Source organism: Neopsephotus bourkii, unplaced genomic scaffold (assembly GCF_033783945.1).
Source record: "Neopsephotus bourkii isolate Nb327-2 ecotype Australia unplaced genomic scaffold, CSIRO-AGI_Nbou_v1 NB_357, whole genome shotgun sequence".
In the NCBI taxonomy this organism is placed as follows: Eukaryota; Metazoa; Chordata; class Aves; order Psittaciformes; family Psittacidae; genus Neopsephotus; species Neopsephotus bourkii.
Genome location: NW_026900863.1, coordinates 182326 through 196038, shown reverse-complemented (window position 1 = coordinate 196038; position 13713 = coordinate 182326). Strand labels below are relative to the sequence as shown.

The 13713-nt window shown below is 45.8% G+C and overlaps 1 protein-coding gene across 1 annotated transcript in view; it reads left to right on the top strand.

The window, feature by feature from the left end:
• FGF18 (fibroblast growth factor 18) overlaps positions 1 to 13391 on the top strand; it is a 71188-nt gene extending 57797 nt beyond the window's left edge. The window contains exon 5 of the mRNA XM_061348399.1: positions 12326 to 13391. Coding sequence (XP_061204383.1) covers positions 12326 to 12592 — 267 coding nt within the window. The 3' untranslated portion in view covers positions 12593 to 13391. The remainder of the gene's footprint in view (positions 1 to 12325) is intronic.
• Positions 13392 to 13713: the final 322 nt, after the last annotated feature.

The following is a 13713-nucleotide window of genomic DNA, read 5'->3' as shown; positions in this document are numbered from 1 at the left end:
TTCATCGTCTCTCTTTGGGTTTTCTTTCACAAATCCTCAGTGACCTGGCATATACACACTCAGAAAATCATTATATACACGTTATTCTTGAAAAAGCACCATATAGGTGCGTTGTTTTTGGAAAAGGCGATTTAATGAGTTTGGGTTTATTCTTCCATTCTCTGTGCTTAATGTGAACAGTGGGAAAAAGCTGTTTGGTGAAAGGTAGGAACCCCCCGACCAGTCAGGGTGGCTGCACATTGCTTCAGATAGATGCCAGGCATCTGGGGTGCTTTTTGGGACAGCTTTGCTGATGTAGCACAATGCACAGGCAAGCAGTGCTCAGCTTGTGCCCTCAAGCGCAGTCCAGCCTATGAAGAAAAGCTGTGCCAGCCAAAGCGTGACTGTGCCAAGGGCTGCAGTGGCATGGCTCTGCTGACCAGTGTTGCCTCTGACCAGCACCGGCACCAGCACCATGCTGACACCGCTTACAGCAGAGACCTGCCCCTCAGATGTAAGATTTTTTTCTGCTGTGATAACTGCTTTCCAAGCCAATATATTTCTGAATGTTACCAGAAAGTTGCTAATACCATATGGCAAGGCTCTCTGTATTTTTGCAGGACAACAAACAAATTGTTGCTAGATGCCAGACTGCTCTGGCAGAGCTTTATCACTGATGCCTGCCAGCAGTAGCCTTTAGGGCATAGTAATAATTTGGGGTTGTTTACATTACAGCTTTAAAATAGGGGTTTTCTTGAAGCATGTGTGTGTTTAGTCAGGAAAGTTGGCTAAGAAACCTCTGACAGCATCAAAGAGTGAAGGCGCTCACTATGGCCAACGCATAGGATACCTCTGGCTCTACAGAAGGTTGTTATGTTACAGGAGCTCCAGGTGGTTCAGTGGAAGCCATGCTTTGTAGGACAAGGAGATTTACCTGGGTAGGAGACACGAGGTTGGTTCTCCGTGTACCAGCTTTTTCATCAGTTGACTTCGCCCAAGGCTGAGGTTGAGCTTTCTTGAGAAAGCTACCTTTGAAACACTGGTGGAGGGAAGCCAGTGTCTTGCTGTAAGGTCAATGGTCTGTGTTAGCCTGACACAAGGAGACTCAGGGATAGCTCCGAGCCTCAGGCCTGCTGCATGCCCCAGTCCTGTTCCAGGTCTTGCTGGGGTCTGTCCTGGCAGCCGAATGTGCTGCTGAGATGTTGGGAGGTAAGGGGCAAGCACAAGGGGCACTCAGAGGTTTGCAGCTTGAAACTGATGCAGTAAATGAGGTGGTTTTCCTCTTCAGCTGGTATATTGAAATGCATGCCTAACTGCCTTTTGGATTTGGGGCAGAACTCTGCATTTCCCAGGGTTTTGATGCTTATCCAGGATTTTTCCCGGAGTTACACAGTATTTGGGTTGCTTGAAAAGGGCTTGTAAAACCTAACATTTTCTGTGACTGAATGCTGATTTTGCAACAAAAACATGACCAGAATTAGCGGGGTTTTGGGTTTAACAACATGCATTTTGCAGGAGTCTCTCTGACATGTGCAGCCATAAACTGTTCTGACTTGGCATCTCATGTGGAAGCAAAACTTGACATGGCTGTTGCTGGATCTTGCTCAGATCTCATTTTAACTGCAATCTGGTTCTTCATATAGGGTGGGATTGATCCTTCTGTGAAGTGAACTCTTCCCAGGCTTTTGCTCCTCTGTGAGTCTGTTTTACTTTAAGTCATCTGAATAAATGGCTTCAGTGGAAATGGAGCCAAGCAGCCTTGGACACTGTCATACTTTGAACAGGGACCTGATCTGAAACCAGCCTCAAATGTCAAAGAGTCTTGAATCTGAGCCTGCAGGATTGCAAATTAGATGTCAAACCCAGTTTTCTTTCAGTTGAGCTGTTAGGATCTTCTGTATTCACCTCATCAGGCTTTTTCCTGCAACCAGCACAACAAAAAACCCACCTGAATTATTGCTCTGAAAACTTAGAAGCTGAGATTGAGAATGAAGTAAAAGCAGAAGTGGATGCTAAAATCAGCAATCATGCTCCTCCATTCTCCAAATATTAAGAGGCTTTTGGTAACACTGCAACCTCTCACAGCTGCTCCTTTCCTATTAGTGGGTGATCTGAAGCATCCCATCCAAACTTTGGTGGATGCTGGTGGAATTTCTGTTGTCTGGTTCATTTACTGAAGTTTCAAATATTTACAGTGCTGGAAATGTCAGAAGAATTCCCCAAGGAGGGGCTGGTATATGTTATAGCAGGGGTGTTGTTACCCCGCATGCTCAGGGTGTGTGGACACAATAGTTGTGTTACCTCTTGGTAGGTGTAATGTGCTAAGACCTGTCCAAAGGCCATTGTGCACCTTCCCTGAGGGGCTGCAATGACTGCACACCGTGATGAGGCTGTAGGTGGCACAGGGATGGGGTGTCACTACCTGAGGTGGGTACTGTTGTGCTGGCTTCCAGCCCCACAGGAACAGCTCCTGCCCTTGAGCAGAGGCAGCCATCAGAACTTGAGCGTTACCTGGCTTTTCCAGGAATCCTTGCTCTGGATGGCACATCAAGTAATGATTCCCAAGAAGCCATTTATGGTTGAGCCCAGTGAAACTACTTTCCAGTGTTTATTGCCCTGAGGCTGCCTTGGCACAAGAGTGGATGGGTTCTGGTGCTGCCGCGGTTCCTTCAAAGTGGTAGCAGTTTGTGTGAGCTCACAGGACCTTTGCAGCGTTAATGTTTGCTATGAGCAATGGGCCTTGTCCTGGTCCTGTAGTTGTGATGATCTGTTTACAGCAGTGTTTTGCACAGACGTTTCTCTGGAGGTTGTGGGAAGGAGAAGGGGAAATGATGTGAATTGGGTAATGGATATTGTGGAAGAAGCCGAGCTGTTCTGTAGTGCTGTGGGATAGCAAGGAGAGGAGAGAGGTCTTTTGGAAGCTCTGTGTGCAGAAAAGGGAGAGCAGTTTGGTGCATACTGCTAAATACTGAGCAGCTCCAAGGCTTGGGAAGGAGACATGAGGGAGTTTGCAGAGAGAATGGGGTAGGTGGGGAACACTGGCAGTGCTTGGGCACAAGAAGTTGAGGAGGTGGAAGAAACATGCTGGTATGGGGAAGAAACATGCTGATATGGGGAAGACCCCTTTGTTTCACAAATGGTTAAAACTGCATCAATTCTTAACAGAGTCTGCGTGAGCACATAAGCTTGGATGCCAAAGCCCTGAAAGCTGTGTGAGCCAGAAGACTGTGGTATTCATGGCACTGAATGAAGAGAGAGGCTTATGCCACCACACAGGCATTTGTCTTCCCTTTGCTGACCAGTTGTTAGTGCTGCGTGTTCATTTTACCTGCACGGTCTGATGGATTTAGGTCACGGGTTTCATAAATGGAGCACATCTTTAGGCACATTTATGTCCACAGTGTGCTGCTGCGGTTGAATTTATCTGCTTTGCCAGGCAGAACATGGACAGTGTTGGTTGGACGTCACCTAAGATCTTGTAAGAGTAATGTGAATATTTAAGATCTATGTGAAGCCCTTCTGTGCTACCTTTGTTTCTTGCAGTCTCCTAAGCACGCCGGGTGGATGCTGATCCTCTCAGGCTGAGCAAGGACAGGAGTTTTTGCTTTAACCAAACTGTGGATAGAGGAGCTCTGCATAGCTTGAACTGTGAATCCTGTGAGCCAGGCTTTCTTGGATGGTAGTGGGAACATCCAAGATGGGACCAGTACTTAATACATTCACTTCCTGGGCCAGTCCATGTGATCAAGAGGCTGTTGTAATAATGTTTTAGCTGTATATGAGCATCTTCAGTTAGCATAGGCTCCTTGGCACAGCCACAATGCTCTAAGGGTCAGCTCTGAAATAAAGCTAAAGGTCGCTTTATTTTAAAACCAAATTTCTTCATTATATTGGTTTTATTCTAGAGAGTCACAGTTGCTCAGCTGAGGATGTGAATGCTGGCCCTTTATCTCCAGGCTGCCACACTGCAGACCAAACCTGCAAGCTTGACCTTACATCTTTTTCCTATTCCATGGCTGGTAGCTGTATATCCCCTGCCAGGTTAAAAATACCACTTTCTTGAAAGCTACATGATAATTTAATTTAATCCTTTCTGTGTTCAGGGAGCAAGTGTCACCATAATGCTGCTAACGTCCTGTCCCCTGTGGTTCTTGGTGGCTGCAGCTGTGTGTCATGGTGGAATATTTCAGTTCCCTAAGGTTAAATGTTAATTAAAATTACTGAGAGGGGATCCCTGAGCCCTGGTCATGTCTCAGCCTCTTTTGGTGGCGAGGGTATGCTGTATGCATCTTGTGCTGACAAGTATCAAGTTGAATTTAATTGCTTCCCTCAGAGCATCTTATCTGCCAATTGCAATTTTTCTTGGTCTTGAGCATCTCTAGGATGAGGGTGATGTTTCTTCTAAACTTTACTTTGCAAATATGCTGATGTATTTAACTTGCAACAAGGAACAAAGCAATGCAGTCTTGTCTTCCTCAACTGGATGCAGCTGAGATGCACAGTCAGGTGGATCCTGCTCTTCAAGGACTGTTCTACTTGAATCTCAATTTGGTTTTGGAAATGAAGTGAGAACAGAGGCTAATTTTGAGATAGAGAATAAAACCTATGCTCCAAGAGTAGCAAAAGATAGTTCATTTGATACAGTCATTACAGTGCCAGTGAAGGTCAAAGAAAAGTAGGTCTTGCTTAAACACATTTTTGTTCTTGACATTTTCTGTCATTGTCTTTCGGGTACTTAAAGATGCTAAGTTTTCCTAAGGGAGGATAAATATGGTAAGCCTTGCATTTGTTTTATACGGACAGAAGCTGGTCATTCATGGGCTGGAACAATTCTGTGTGATCATTTTTATGGATGTCACTTGATTTGATCATGGATTTCTCTTATTTCTTAGTAATGTAATTTGACATGAAGAGAACTAATGCCATCCTGCAGACAATCAGTGACCTTTCTTGGACCTGAATTCCACTGATTTAAACTTGCCCCAGGGAAACCGGTGTCACTCCCAGAATGTCATCTGAATGAGATTGCACTCATTTGAGATGATAACTTAGAAAGTTGGTGTGTATGCTTGTTTTAATGTGTATAAATTTGGGATTTACCAGACCTGCTATGGGATCAGCAACTGTTCTTGTTCTTGCTCCACTCATCATCTAGACCTGATGTTTTAAAGAAATTAAAAAATCCCCAAACCCTATGGTGGCATAGGTACCTATATAATGAATTTATGCTTACACAAAATATGCTGCTGCTCTTAGCTGGCTTCTAGAGAAAGTTCAGGACTAGCCTGTGGAGCTAAAATGTCTGCTCAAAAAGGAAACACAGCAAACCCCACCAGTGCATTTAACCCACAGGTTGTACGTGGCATGGATGGGTAAAAATGCTTTCCCAGCTCTTACCATACTTAGCACCTAGAAGCACCTAAAAGCATGTGTGTAACTGAATCAGGTAGGCACAAGTAACAGTAGATGCCATAGATCTGCTCAGATGTCATGCCTGAAACTTGCCTGTGGTTTCAGATCTCCTGAAGCAGTAGCTTCCTATTGCAGGAGACCCACCGCTTTGACTCAGGTTAGGTTTTTCTACATTTTTCTATTGGTTTCATGAAGTCCCTTTTAAAAGTGAGTGATGTTTCTCATCACTAATAGTAAGTACATGTAGCTATGTACTGGGAATTTCTATTAAGCCAATGTGCATCATTCCAGATGGTGCCAGCCTTGTTTGCTCTAATGATGGTGTGTGCTGTCCTGATGTACTGTTGGCAATAAAAGTGCCTGTGATGGAAGGATCAGGTTAGAAGGCGTGTCCTGGAGTAACCTCAGCCTTGCTTCCTTCTCCTTCCAAACACTCCTTTCAACTCTGTATCCTCCTTTTATCCTGTGACAAATTGCTCTTCCAGGGCAGTGTGGGGGTTACTGAACAAATATTAGTTAGACATAAGTAGTGGAAATGGAAAAAGTAGAATTTCTGAATGAAAGGTAGAAGGAAAAAAAAAATAAATGAAGCCAGTATCTTCCTTCCTTGGTGCTTGCAGCTTGTGTCTGGCACAAAGAGGGCCAGGGCTCTGCAAAGCCTGCAGGTCCTGCCCCATGCATGCACAACCATGCCCATGTTGGTGTGCTTTCAAGAGAGGGGGATGTACACCCAGTGCACATGGGTGCAAACCTGGGTGATGCCACTTTGCAACTGGGCCTCTGGCTGGAGATGCGCCCTCTTCAGAGAGCCTCCTCTGCGTGGGTTTTGTGTTACTTCTCCTGCTCCACGAATGCACTTAGATGTCCTGTACACATAATTAACCTCTCCACTGCTCTGGCAGACACTTTTATTGAACTGCCCATCACGACTCCTAAGTATTTTCCTCAGAGGATTGTGCAGGTTCAGAGGCCAGAGAGCTGGAGGAAGCACGCACGAAGCTGAGTAACTCTTGGCAGTTATAGATGCAGCTTCACTGATTTACAGCCCCGTCTAGGAGCAAGAATGTGCATTTGGGTCAAGAGGTGTCTCTGTGGTCAGGATGCTTTGTCGTAAATCCAGGATGCTGAGCATCAGGATGCATATGATGGATCTGTTCTGATAATGCCTACAAAGTGCATGAGGATGGCTGGGTCCAGCTTACCAGCAGCCAGAGCACTCAGATTTGCTGGTTGTATCTCCCACAGCATTGCTGGATCTGGCAGCCACTGTACCCACCTCTCTGTCATGCTTTCTGACTTACCTCTAAAAGGTGTTCATGTGAAGAGGAAGAGGTGGCAGTGCTAAGATCTTCAATGTTAACATGGCTCCTGCCTTACCTTCTTCCACTCGGGATTTTCCAAGCCACATGAAGTGGGTCTGAAGGAGGCTCTGAGCATTGCCTGTCTGTGCATAACCAGAGAAATAATATGTTTCCTGAAAATCATATATCACTAGGAACATGCTGTGGAAACAGCTCTGGGGTTTCATAGGGTTTATCAGTGATGGTGGGTGCACTGGCCCTTGGCCTTCAGCTGGGGATGCTTCAGGAGGGGTTTACTGGGACTTCTGAGCTGCACATCTCCCTAAATCCCTGCTGTTACCACACTGAAATTTAGGGAATAGAGGGCAGGATTTCTTCCGGATAACACAGCATGTGAATGTAACAGTGCCAGTGTGCAAGGGGAATTTTAACAGCCCTTTGTAGTAGTTGCAAAGCTCAGTGGGTGAACCTCGCGCCTGGGGGTGGTGTGAGATCCAGCATGGCAGGGTACCACTGCTCGGGAACCCCCCTGTCTGTCTGTATAGCGGTGGAGGGGTAGGAAGGGATGCAGAAAGGATCTGTTTTCAAGGGTTTTCCTTGGAAAAAACCCTATGTGCTCTTGGAAACCTTTTGCTCAGGCATGCTCCAGGGGTTTTAGGAAGAAGGGGTTTGTTTTGCTTGCTGAGGGAATCGGTCCCACTTGTATGGAGGGCTGGTATTTCCACAGTTTGATTTTGAGCCTGGGGGGCTGAACTTGCAGAAGGGTGATAATTAGACGGGAGAGCCCCCCTCCTCTCACTTGAAAGGTGGAGTCTCGCTGTGCCCTGTGCCCAGCCGGCATTCCCGGGTCGTCACAGCCGCGTTCCATGCTTTGGTGTTTGTTATTATTTGCAGCACATCATCAGCACATTCAGTACCCAGAGAGCTTCTAATTGCGGCATCGTTTGAGGAGGGGGGAAGTGTTTTAACATCAGCTTAGCTAACAACAGCTTAACACAGCCTAGCTCATAGGGCTTAATTCATGCCCTGATCTTTGCAAACAGAGAAACCTTTCAGTCTTGGAGGCATCTCTCCCGCACCGCGGTGTTACCGGAGCCGCTTGCGTGAGCTTATTGTTGCTGTAAAAGCCGAGTGAAGTCTGGATTTGCCGGTGCCCACTGAGCCAGATTTGTGAAGCACAAATGAGAAAACCTGCCCTGGCCTCCCTTTCCCATAAAAAGCTGCTCAGGTGGCTTAGTGTGGCAGGCTAATGGGGAGGAGGTGGCTGCTGCACCTGCTAATGCTTTGGCTCAGGCTGGTGGCACAGAGGCAGCCGTGAATTCCCCCTGAGCAGCAAGCTGTTAGTGGCAGGAATGCCTCGCTCCGAGGAGCGCTCCTGCCACGACAACAAAGAGCCCTTTGATCCTTTCCATTTGGAGAACTTAAAACGAGAAAACCAAACTACAATAAGACCAAGTTGGGTCATAAAAAGGAGAGCAGGAGCACCAAAGCGCTCCAGAGTGTAATTGTAGAAGCAGCAAATGCTTTGGCACTTAATTCTGCTTTAGTGTCAGTTCAATGTGTTTCACGTTTAATACTGGAGAGCCTGTCGCCAAATGCTCTGCACAAACAACCCGGTGCTGCTCCTTGGTAAACTCAGGGCACTTTGAGCTGGTTCCCAGCTATTATTTAGAGGAGATGCTCTGCTGGAGCCCATGTTTCATGCTGCCTAGGCTGTGCAAGTTCCTGGTGTCCCTTGCCTCTGCCTGGACCTGGGTGATGCCCTAGGGGTTTCTGTGGAAGGTGTCATTTAAAGCAGGCATTTTATAAGGCATTTATCAGGAGCCTGGCTAGTGGATACCACATCTTCCCATGGCTGCCCAGGTTGTCCTTAAACAAAAAGTGCTTTGAATTACCTCTGCAAAGAGCTGAGCCTGCAAGGTGTCGCCTCCGTGGTGGCATGGTCTTGTCACAGGGTCAGGCAGCTGCTCCTGGGGGCAAACCTGGCAATTTGGGGGTCACTTGTGACAGGTATGAGGAGGATCTCACCCCACTCTGAGCAGGGAGCTCGGCTGGAGATGCTGCCCGTGGGATGGTGGTGAATGAAATGCAGGAGCAGCTCATCCGCCATGCACATGTGGGACACCATGATGGTGGGTGTGAGTCCTCATTGTGTGGCTGTGGCATCACACCAGGCCAGGCGATTCCTGCACAGCTCCTAGGCTTTCAAGAGCTCTTCTTTATTTTAAAGCATCAGTTCAAAACAAGCCTCCATGTTTTGAAGGGCGAGCGCTCTGCAAGGTGCATCCTGATAGCTAAGTATGCATGAAATGTGGCTTGGCAGCACCTCCCAGCTGAGGATGCAGTGGAGGGTGCAGCCCCATATTAGCAGCATTTGCACTGGGAGCTCCTGGGAAAGGGCAAGCACGGGGAGATGGTCACCCAGAGCTGTCTCCGTTTTCCATCCTCCCCTTTTTGGAGGGGCAAGGGGATGTGTGACAGACCCAATGAGTGTTTTACTGCCATTTAAACAGGGACATGATAAGACCTGATGTGATGGTCACTGATGAAAACAAAGTGACACTTAAAAGTCATTGAAAACCCTAGAAACCCTTTCCCCCTAATGGAGCTCCAGCTCTCCATGGTGTAGGTAACGTGTGTGAACGATTTATTCTATTGGGAATTACAACAGATGCTGTAAAATCATCTTGTGAATATCTGAAAATCATTTGTCTGCCTCTGACGTGTCTTAGCACATACAGGAATGCTCTGTTTGGGGAAGTCAGGTCCTTATCCTGATTTATCTCAGGGTACTTGTAAATGTTACTGCAATTTCGTGTTATCAAATCATTTAGCTCTTCCTCTTCCAGAACCAAGTTATTTTATCTCATGCACCTTGTTTACTTCAAATTAGCCCTGAGGTTGGCCTGAAGTTGCACCTTGTTATTCCTCCACCTCCTGTCTCCGTCTTAGGCTCTGTCGGCAAATTTGGAGGTATAAATAAATACTTTTTTGTTATTAATAGAATAACTCCCCCTCCTACACACACGTTTTCTTTTCATTCCGGTCTTGGTTTTCCATGAGAAACTGACATTGCAGTACAAGCGGAAACCTCCCAAATTGCACAAAAAAAGCGCTTTAATTCTCCTAGCAACAAGGTCAGGGCTCAAATCCAGGACCTTTCCACGAGTGTGCGGGAAACAGCCCTTCCAATTACCTGCTCCCCCTGCGGTACGGATCCGGTCAGCTCATCAGCACCTGGGTTTGGGTGGATTTGAAACTTAGCCATGGTATTGTTTAAGAATTCGCCATTCACTGGGGAAGGGTTTGTAGTGGGCTGAGCCCTGAGAAACCTGGGGCTGGTTTTATGTCTTGCCATTGAAACCTGGTGGAACCCCGTGGTGTCGACTGATTTCCCCCTTCCCCACTCATGTGGCTTTGATCAAACTAGGGCTCAGAGAACACCCACCCCCACCCCCACCCCCCCCCCGGAACTGGAACCACTGAACTTTGCCCAGTTCTGCCATTCATTAAAGCACCTGTGAGCTTCCAGTTGTAGATGATAAAATTAGGACCTTTGTGCCTAGCCAGGGATGAAGAATGCTGGTCCTGTGGCAGAGCTGGTTTTGCCCTGTACGAGGGGCATGTATAGGGATCACGGACCCTGGGTTAGTATGTGTGATGCAGAAGTTGCTGTGATCCTCCCATGCCCCCTTAATGAGACCTGCCCATGGTAATGAGACCCTTTAGGCAGGATGGTGCATTAATGATTTTAGGGTAAGCATCGCATACTGTTGCATGGATTGAATTGAAGCTCTGCTAAAAGTATTAAGGGATGGCTGGTCCTGGAGGCTGGTGATGGTAAAGCTTTTCCTCTCTTGTTGCCTGTGTGACTCCAGCTTGGGTTGCTGTGCCTGATGGTTCCCATTTCACAGATACCTCTGTAGCTTGTACATGGTTGTCTGGGAATCAGAGGTGCAAGCATAGGCCTGCAGTACTGAAAAACTAATTATTTTACTTCAGCGAAGAGCTGGTTTGGGCTAGTACTATGATGAAAATCTTTCATTTGGCTTTCCTGAGCATTAGATTAGGTTCTGTATGATGCTCCATGCTGTGCTTATCCTTGTCTGGGTTCCATAAAACACCCAGGGCTGAAGTAAGCCTGTGTCTGCTCTGTAATATCTTCTGACACATAAAACAAACTGTACACAACATATGATATTCTAGGTGAAGCACCAGTATCTCAGCAGTTAAAGGGCAAAACATATTTTTTGGCAGAAGATTATATGTGAAAATAATTTTCTTTATGCTGAAGGGCTTAAAGATGCTGTTGAGTGATGCTGCAACTCTCTCCAGTGATGTGTAAAGCCACAGATCCATGTGCTGCTGCATTCAAAGTCCAGTTCTGGGTCTGTTAGTCTAGATCACCAAGCTGAGCTGAGTCCTGTTTGCCAACATCTCAATCCAGTGGCTGCACTGGGAAAGGAGTCAGGGCAGTATGGGTGGCTGGGGAGCCGCACTCATGCTCAGGAGCTTTTGGCCTCCAGTACTGTGCTAATCCTAGCTCCCTCTGCAAGGAGGAAAGTAATTTAGGGGCATGCCTTGCTAAGTCAGGTCCTTGAGCTTTGTGTGGCTGCTTTTAGGCTGAGATTGAAAGTTTGGGAAAGGGGAAGGACCGTGTCCCTTTTGCCACCAGAAATGAAACCCCCTTCCAAACCAAAGCCTACTCTGAGACACGGTGTAAAATCAGGAGCTTGGGTCACCCGCTCTGGCAGTGAGGCTGTGGTGGGACTGGTGGCTGAGAACACTGCTGCACTCCGTCCTGTAGCTGCAATCCCATAAGTGTGCTGGTGGGATGCTGTTTCATCGGGGCAGTCATTCCGTCATGGAACAGCCCTTTCCACTACTGTTGTAACAACATCAGCATCAGGGATGTGAGTTGGAGCTGAGCCTGAGGTGTGCAGTGTGGCTGGGAAATAACTGCTGGCTTCAGGGCTCTGCAGGGTCCCAAGGACTTGAGTGGGGTCAGGGATCTCAACATGTCTTGCTCCCCGCTGGCTCATGCCTGGAGCTCCACATGAGGTTCATTTGCCAGGTATCATGTCCAGGATGCTGCCAAGGGTTTGTATTCAAGGCACTGGGAAGACTTAGACTAAGGCTTGTAATTATTTTAGTGGGATTTGGGTAGTATGGATGCAAGTCCATAAGATTTTTCATAAAACATAGCAAAGGGGTAGAAGGGGAAACACTTTTGTTTGGCCTATATGAAATTCTGATTTGTTTTATTTTTTCTGATGAAGGATGATATTTTCCTGGCACAAGTTCAATTCATCCTCCTTTCTTAGTGGAAAAAGCAAAGCTAAATATCTTGCTTTCCTTGGAATTGAAGGAGCTGGACTGGATAAACTCAACCGTCTTTGAAACATCTTTCTCTCCTTGGATAGCAGTGTTTAAAAAATGAAATGATGATCTCATGCTTTCATACTTTTTTATTCATTTTTATTTCAGCTGATGCTCGTTACGGCTCCTATTAACAATGTTTGAACGCAAAACAAGGTCCAGATGTGATGATTTTATTTATGCCAAATCGGGTTTTGGTCGCTGGGCTTGCATTTTGGATAATTAATTTTTTCCTCTTTTTTTCCCTTTTTCAGCCCGATGGCACCAGCAAGGAGTGTGTCTTCATCGAGAAAGTCCTAGAAAACAACTACACGGCACTGATGTCAGCAAAGTATTCAGGCTGGTATGTTGGATTCACCAAAAAAGGGAGGCCACGGAAAGGGCCCAAGACCCGGGAAAACCAGCAAGATGTACATTTCATGAAGAGGTACCCAAAGGGGCAAGTGGAGATACAGAAACCTTTCAAGTACACAACAGTCACCAAGAGGACTAAGAGAATACGACCCACCAACCCCAGTTAAAAATAGACAAAAAACAAACAGTGTCACAGTAATAAACCATGAAAAAGAAAAAAAAAAAACTGCACCAGAGGAATATTTTTACATTAAAAATAAGGAAGAAGCTCTATTTTTGTACATTGTGTTTAAAAAAAAATAAAAATAAAAAAAAAGGAATAAAAGACTAGATGGCAAACGCTGGGGAAAAGCTGTTAGGGATTTATTGTGACTTGAAAAACAAACCGAACTGCTCTATTTAAATTGACTTCTTGTTGTTGATGACACACAGGTGCTTATGTTGCTTTTGTTTTTTTGGAAAGGACAACTTTTCAAGCAGATCCCCAGAGGAGGAAAAGAAAAACAAACCAACAAACAAAGTAATTATTAAAGATAAGGAAATAAAAAACCAAAGAAAACCAAAGTTCTTTCCCAAAGTTAGAGACCCTGCCCCCAAAAGTGCCGGTTTTTGCAGTAATCTATTTATTGTCTGCTGCCCGCCGGCCCAAGACAAGATGGTGTGTGCTGCAGTGAGTGAGTTTCCGTGGAGTTCTCGACGCATCGATCTTCTGTAACCTTTCTGACGACATAAGGTGTCACGGCTCCGTGATCCTGCATTATGCTCAGTTCTGGAGAATGCTGCTAACTACATTCAAGTGACTACAAGATGACCTAGTACACCAATGATAAGGGAATATTTTAAAACCAGCTATATTATATATATTATATATATATAAGCTATTTATTTCACCTCTCTGTATATTGCAGTTCCATGAACCAAGTATTACTGCCTCAACAATTAAAAAAATTATTTAAAACACATGTACATACTTTTGCTGTTCACACTTCTTTCCCCTTCCTGAGTAGTGGGTTTTCTAATGCATATTTATCTTTCATATGAGGTCAGCAGGATATGTTTGGGATAGCTTCCCCACTATAATCTTCATTGTTAATTCTGTAATTCCTCCTTTTCCTTAATGCTGTCTTCTTCCCTTGTTGCTCCCACAAGGGAGAAATCGTACATGGGTGATGATGGACTGAGTGGGAGAATCCTCAAATCCACACTGGTATTTTTCAAGAGCAAGAGTTAAATTTGACCCTTTTCAGCCCAACAAGTATTTCCTAAAGCTTTGGCCAAGCAGAAGGTA